This window comes from Raphanus sativus, chromosome 1, assembly GCF_000801105.2.
Source record: "Raphanus sativus cultivar WK10039 chromosome 1, ASM80110v3, whole genome shotgun sequence".
Taxonomy (NCBI): domain Eukaryota; kingdom Viridiplantae; phylum Streptophyta; class Magnoliopsida; order Brassicales; family Brassicaceae; genus Raphanus; species Raphanus sativus.
This window is the reverse complement of record NC_079511.1, coordinates 14,182,102-14,189,957: the sequence shown is the minus strand read 5'-3', so window position 1 is coordinate 14,189,957 and position 7,856 is coordinate 14,182,102. Positions and strand designations below refer to the sequence as shown.

Here is a 7,856-nt window from a genome sequence, read left to right as displayed (position 1 = left end):
AACCTAGCACAGCCAAAATCTTTTTTAAAATCGATAATCATTTATTTGAGAAATTTAAAAACATAAATCTAACTAAAACCACAATAAATATAAGTGGAAATAATTTCATAGAATTTATGGCGCACCAATACTTTATTTTTGTCAACGGCGTATCAATACTTTATATATGTTATATCATAAACATTTGACTATATTCAATCCTAATTTTACTAAAATCATTGGAAATACGAAATTTTCTTTTTAAATATGTTATTGCTCTATAATGTAGTGATTTAATATATTTAATAAGAAAAGTTTCATCGCAATGTTAAACTTTTTTTTATAAATATCTTTATAAAAATTATAAATTATATTTACATATAATACTAACAAATAATTAATATGAAAAAGTCAAAGAAATCCTTAAAATTGGATGTCCTAAACGACTACTTGAGTTGTTTGCCCTCTCAACCGATCTTGCTACTAATTAATGTAGCATTTTTTGTATGAATTGTTTTAAACAACGATCACTAGACACTAGTGCTTTTTCAATATAATCCAAAATAATTATACAAATCGCTTCATTGTCCAAATTTTACAAAAAAAAAGTCAAGTATTCTTTTTTATTAGTGCATGAACCTTCTTTCTCGGAAAAGAGTCCTAAGCACTGGGTTATAAAATTTCAATCCAAATAACTAAATAAGAGACCCAGAAAACACCACCGGCATGCATGAAAATATCTTAACAGGTGTTATTTGCCAACCACTTGAAATTTCATTTGAAATGAGATTATTTGTAAAGAATTACAAAAATGGGTTTGGTCTTTACATTTGCAATCGATAAATAATGACATGCTCAACTAAGCTTGATAATATTATCATGTATAATATAAAACCGAACAAAACTTGGGATTATCCTCTATGGTGAACTCTCAGATTTATTTCAATTGTTAGCACTAATCAAAGTGCCATATAAGATTAGTAAAAAAAGGAAAAAAAAAGAGGTCAAAAAAATGTCGACTAATTTTTTAACGTAATCCATGACTTCTTTTTCTTCATCACCCAAACAAAATATTAAAAGCTTTGTTTGTCAAATTCGTAAATCCAAAACACTAAATCATAAATCTTTGGGTAAACTCTAAACCTTTTGAATTATCTTTACCCAAGAGTTTAGGATCTATCCAAAGATTTAGGGTTTTGTGTTTTGAATTTAGATTTGGGGTATAAAGGCAGAGGACTATAGACACTAATTTCAGAAATAAAGCATTTAATATTCTGTGTGGGTGATGAAGAAGCTTTTCAATATTATGCGAATGTGATAAAAAAGAAATCAATGGAAGGCATTAAAAAAGTTAATCGACGTCTTTTTACCTCTCTTTTTTTACTAATCTTATATGGCACTTTGATTGGTGTTAACATTTGAGGTTATTTTGAGAATTCACCACAGGGAGTGAACCCAAATCTTGTTCTGCTAAGTGCGTATTTCGTTTTTAGACTTGGATGTGTTGTGCATACCTCCTGATTGTCTATCTTTTAAAATCATGTTATGCAAACTATAAATATATGAAAAAATATGCAATCTTATTTTTTTTATGAATCTTGGGGATTTTATTAATATTTGGAATACAATTACAAAACTATAATGGAATTACAATACTTTCTAGTTTCTAGATCCGAGCATTGTTTTCCTTGAGACTCCATCTACATTTAGGCCCTGAAATACAAACACACAATCTCATCATTAAAATCCCGGATACAAGTTATTATAATGTAACATAAAAATATGTATTAGGTTGTCAAATAATTACGGCGTATAATCAATGTTAATGATCCCAGCAACAGGATTAGCAATCTGAGAAAAAGCTTCAAAGGAGAGGTCGATAGTAGAAGCGCAGCCAGCGGGACAATGGTCAACGATTTTAACTGTCACAGTTTTACCGGTACAAGGATGAGGCACGGCGTTACGAGCTCCGGTGCATTTGATATGGAACATTTTGCCACAAACTCGACCATTGTCCCATAATGTATCACTCGCTGCAGCTATCATCACTCCTTCTGGCTGATTTTTGTAACATGCCGATGCTATCAAAACACATAATAAAACAACAAAGATTGTTATAACATTTCGCTTTAGTTAGGTATCAAAGGGTACCTATATAAAGTGTATTTTTATATGTTTTCTTCCCAAATCAAGTAGTATGCACTATACACAAAACAGTGTTTTAAATGATTTTCTTACGAGTGTAACTTGTGTAGAAAGTTCCGATTCCAGGAGTTGCATATGCAATAGAGAAGATAAAAGTAATAACGACAGAGAAAACCAAAATACTTTTACCCATGACTCGTTTGTTTTCTTTAAGCAAAAAAGTTATTTAAGATTGTTGTTATGTTTTTTAATATGCGGAATATCTATTTATAGTGTTATGATATGTTAAGTCTCCTGATAAGCATGCATTATATGTTGACCAAAAAAAAAGCATGCATTATATCTTACCATATACTATAGTCAACAATCTCACTTTGTCACTATAGTATTTTTTGGTCAAGTCAAACTGACTACAATAGGTTTTCTTGACTACTCCCATATTTGCTTTCGTGTCAACAATCCCAGTGAAAGACATTAACAACTGTTAATCTAAATGTCAAGGCATATATATTTCCATCTAAATTTGATCGAACCAAATCCGGACTAAACCGAACGTTATTTTATGAAGAATTGACTAGAAGCCATCATTGGACAGCCATAATTTAGAATTCGAATGCTAATGGGCCGAGCGGCACAATAAGGAGACATATTTTAAACCAAGCTCAAACGTAGATAACCGAATTCATTTGCTAATGGGCCGAGCGGCACAATAAGGAGACATATTTTAAACCACGCTCAAACGTAGATAACCGAATTCAAATCGCAAAATGAACTGGAAGGAAATGTAATTTTTTTTTTGTCAACGAAGGAAATGTATAAAAGAAGCTAAGAGATAATATAGAAAAGGTTGCAAAGAAAGAATGTTAAAAGTGGTGGCTTGGTAGGGTGACATAAAGAAAGGCAGTTACCGAGGAAGCTGTCTTTGTCGGCCTGTCTCTATCTCTTCAAGTTGGTCTTACCAGAGAGGAGAGTTCAGCGATAATAAAATAATAATAGTTGGAACCAAACTCATTTTTTTAGTTCTTATTATCTATCATATGGCTAGTTAACGTATTTTATATTCATTCAATTTCAAAATAATTTATATTTTAGAGTTTTTGTATTTATTAAGTAATCCATTAGTTTTCGACAGTAAATATATTATTTTTGTGTTTAATTATTTTCTACTTCTTCCATTTCAAAAAGATCCATATTTTTTATTTTTACATATATTTCTTTCTTTTCAAAATGTTACATGTTTTGGTTTTTTCACACATACTAACAAAACATATTAAATATTAATGCATAATTTTTTGTGCTTATCTATTTCACATAATTTTAAATCAATAAGAATTTAGTAAATACAATTAATCTTTTTGAAATTTACAATTAATCATTATTAATTGATAAAAATGTATCTTTTTAAAACAATTTTTTTTCCTACAATATGTATCTATGTGAAACATAAAGAGTATTAAGAAAATACATTAAATTTTGATCATAAATGCATTGTTTTTTGTAAATGGCAATTTTCTAAAACTTTTAGCTAATAGAAATTCAATAAACACCATTAACTTTTTGAAATTTACAAATTTTCATTAAAATCATACATTGAAGAAGCTTTTCAATATTATGCGTAGGTGATAAAAAAGAAGCTATGGATGATATTTAAAAAGTTAGTCGACGTCTTTTTTACCTCTTTCTCTTTTTTTTTTACTAAATTTATATGGCACTTTGATTGGTGTTAACACTTGAGGTGATTTTGAGAATTCATCACAGGGAATGAACCCAAGTCTTGTTCTGCTAAGTGCGTATTTCGTTTTTAGACTTGGATGTGTTGTGCATACCTCCTGATTGTCTATCTCTTAAAATCATGTTATGCAAACTATAAATATATGAAAAATATGCAATCTTATTTTTGTATGAGTCTCGGGGATTTTATTAATATTTGGAATACAATTACAAAACTATAATAGAATTACAATACTTTCTAGTTTCTAGATCCAAGCATTGTTTTCCTTGAGAACTCCATCTACATTTAGGCCCTGAAATACAAACACACAATCTCATCACTAAAATTCCGGATACAAGTTATTATAATGTAACATAAAAATATGTATTAGGTTGTCAAATAATTACGGCGTATAATCAATGTTAATGATCCCAGCGACAGGATTAGCAATCTGAGAAAAAGCTTCAAAGGAGAGGTCGATAGTAGAAGCGCAGCCAGCGGGACAATGGTCAACGATTTTAACTGTCACAGTTTTACCGGTACAAGGATGAGGCGGGCGTTACGAGCTCCGGTGCATTTGATATGGAACATTTTGCCACAAACTCGACCATTGTCCCATAATGTATCACTCGCTGCAGCTATCATCACTCCTTCTGGCTGATTTTTGTAACATGCCGATGCTATCAAAACACATAATAAAACAACAAAGATTGTTATAACATTTCGCTTTAGTTAGGTATCAAAGGGTACCTATATAAAGTGTATTTTTATATGTTTTCTTCCCAAATCAAGTAGTATGCACTATACACAAAACAGTGTTTTAAATGATTTTCTTACGAGTGTAACTTGTGTAGAAAGTTCCGATTCCAGGAGTTGCATATGCAATAGAGAAGATAAAAGTAATAACGACAGAGAAAACCAAAATACTTTTACCCATGACTCGTTTCTTTTCTTTAAGCAAAAAAGTTATTCAAGATTGTTATGATATTCAATATGCGGAATATCTATTTATATGTGTTATGTTATATGTTAAGTCTCCTGATAAGCATGCATTATATCTTACCATATACTATAGTCAACAATCCCACTTTGTGACTATAGTATTTTTTGGTCAAGTCAAACTGACTACAATAGGTTTTCTTGACTACTCCCACTTTTGCTTTCGTGTCAACAATCCCGACGAAAGACATTAACAACTGTTAATCTAAATGTCAAGGCATATATATTTCCATCTAAATTCGATCGAACCAAATTCGGACTAAACCAAACGTTTTTTATGAAGAATTATCTAGAAGCCATCATTGGACGGCCATAATTTAGAATTCGAATGCTAATGGGCCGAGCGGCACAATAAGGAGACATATTTTAAACCAAGCTCAAAAGTAGATAACCGGATTCAAATCGCAAAATGAACTGGAGGGAAATGTATAAAAGAAGCTAGGAGATAATACAAAAAAGTTTGCAAAGAAAAAATGTTAAAAGTGGTGGCTTGGTAGGGTGACATAAAGAAAGGCTGTTACCGAGGAAGCTGCCTTGTCGGTCTGTCTCAATCTCTTCCACTCGGTCTTACCAGAGAGGAGAGTTCAGTGATAATAAAAAGAACTGGAACCAAATTCATTTTTTTTTCTTTTTAGTTCGTATTATCTATCATATGGCTGGTTAACTTATTTTATATTCATTCCGTTTTAAAATAATTTATATTTTAGAGTTTTCATATTTATTAAAAATCTATTAATTTTCGAAAGTAAATATATTATTTTTTATGTTTAACTATTTCATATTTTTTAAAGAAGATACGTACTTTAACTTTTCACATATACTCCATCCATTTTAAAATCTTACATGTTTTGGTTTTTTACACAGATTAATAAAACATATTAAATGTAAAATGCATAATTTTTTTGTGATTATCTATTTCCTTTAATTTTAAATCAATAAGAATTTAGTAAATACAATTAATCTTCTTGAAATTTACAATTAATCATTATTAGTTGATAAAAATGTATTGAAAATATAAAAATATATCTCTTTAAAATATTTTGTTCCTACAATATGTATCTTTATGAAACAGATGGAGTATTAAGAAAACACATTAAATTTTGATTGTAAATGCATTATTTTTTATAAATAACAAATTTTCACAAATTGTAGTCAATAGAAATTCAATAAACACATCAACTTTTTTTGAAATTTTCAAATTTTCATTAAATAATACATTGAAGAAATACAATAATATATGAGATATTTCTTTTGAAACAATATTTTTTTTAGAATATAGATATTTCTGAAACAGAACGAGTATAATTTTTACCTATTCAATAGACACAACTAATAACTTTAAAATTTGCAATTTTTAATGTTATATACATTGAAGATGTAAAATACAAATTTTTTTGTAAATAATTTTTTTTTCTAAAACATAAATCATTTTGAAACGGAAAGAATATTTAGGACCAAAATCATGTATTCTTTCAAATGCGTTTTATTTATCATATGGCTAATTGGCTCTTTTAAATTCTTAAAATGATATATGGTCAGGCCGTTCTTTTATTTTTTTAATCGGAAAACATTATATTATTACGTAGGATAAGCTTTGGTAAGGTAATCTGTTTCTTGATTTTGCTTGAAAACTTTTTGGAAGTTATTGGAAAAGGCGGTAAAAATCATGGGCAACTGCTTTTATTTTTACAGTTTTTTAAATAATCATGTTTTAATTTAAAAATTGAATTTAAAAACAAAATACTAATAAAAGGTAATATATTAATTTCATAAATTATTTTTTCTAAAGTTTTCTTAGTATTTTAGAAAAGTCTATATAGCAAAAAAATTTGATGCCACATCTAACATTTAAATCATAAATTTTAGAATAAAAATATAAAATTACAACTTCAATCAATCAACTTTAAATCATATAGTTTTCTCTGTTAACATATTTTAATCAAAATAATTAATCAATTATGAAAAATACATTTAATTTTTAATAATACACAAAAATATGAGAAATTGTTAGAGTTACTAGAAGTTAAGTACCACTTTTCAAAATACAACCAAATCAAAAAATATATTAGTATTTGAGTTTAAACTTTACTGATTAATATTTAGGATTTAGTATTAAGAGTTTGAAGTTGGATTTATAAATATTCTATAAATATTTTATTTTAAATAGTTTAGTATTGTTTTATTACAAATTTTAAATATATTGAAAATAGTTATTTATTAACGATTAATTTGAAAGTGATACTAAACTTGTGGTATAAATGAAATTTCGCCAAAAATATCACCAATAATTCCTCAAGATGTTACACAAAGAATAGTTGTATTTGCATCCAAAAAAATAATAATAAACGGTTTTACTTCATTGTACCCAAAATGTATGGTAAACCCTTTAACTTGCAACCTATTGTGTTGGTGTAATTATGTTGCACCACTTTGTAACGTAAATTCTAATTAAAAAACAATATAAAGATATTTTCAAAGAAATTAAAAAGAGACTTTTAACAGGAAAAAAAACTAGTTAAAATGTCCGAATATTCGCCCATATATTATTCATAATTAAATAGTGAATAAAATAATACCCCTTGTATTGTTTTTGTATCCACAGTTTTTCGATCAATATGGAACCCTTCTGATCGTGTAATAACCCACCTCCTTATTTATCTTTCAAACAGAGTTTCATTCTCTTAAGAGATTCAAAACAGAAAACAAAAAATTGAAAAAAAAGAAGTTTTTTTTAATCTCCGTCCGATGTCGTCGATACCTATTCCTCACGATGACGCAATCACCGCCGAACAAACGCCGTATCCGGCGGCGCCACCGAAGGGCAGCAACACGACGACGAGTCTATCAACGAAGATCCTCTCCAAAATCCTCGTGGTTTCATCATGATCCCCGTAGCTTTAACGCCCTTCTCTTCATCCTCATGTCTCTCGCTTCTCCGTCTTCTTCTTCGCCCTCTACTGGTTTCTCCACCGCAACTACCGCCGCCGCCTCCGTCGCCACCTCCGTCACGAATCCTCGGATG

General features: G+C 29.2%; 1 protein-coding gene and 1 pseudogene across 1 annotated transcript; both read right to left on the bottom strand.

The window, feature by feature from the left end:
* Window positions 1–1,782: 1,782 nt before the first annotated feature.
* LOC130512460 (putative EG45-like domain containing protein 1) lies at window positions 1,783–2,317 on the bottom strand. The gene is made up of 2 exons (XM_057010484.1): window positions 2,218–2,317; window positions 1,783–2,060 (listed from the first exon to the last, which is right to left on the bottom strand). The coding sequence occupies exons 1-2, from the start codon at window positions 2,315–2,317 to the stop codon at window positions 1,783–1,785; spliced, it is 378 nt and encodes a 125-aa protein (XP_056866464.1).
* A 1,921-nt stretch (window positions 2,318–4,238) lies between these two features.
* Window positions 4,239–4,772, bottom strand: LOC108841583 (putative EG45-like domain containing protein 1; annotated as a pseudogene).
* Window positions 4,773–7,856: the final 3,084 nt, after the last annotated feature.

Bases quoted from the DNA above. Each gene is read 5' to 3' on its own strand.
- LOC130512460 (XM_057010484.1), bottom strand. From the start codon at position 2,317: ATGGGTAAAAGTATTTTGGTTTTCTCTGTCGTTATTACTTTTATCTTC. The intron at 2,061-2,217 runs GTAAGAAAATCA...GTGTTTTGATAG, and splicing joins TTTCTACACAAGTTACACTC to CATCGGCATGTTACAAAAAT.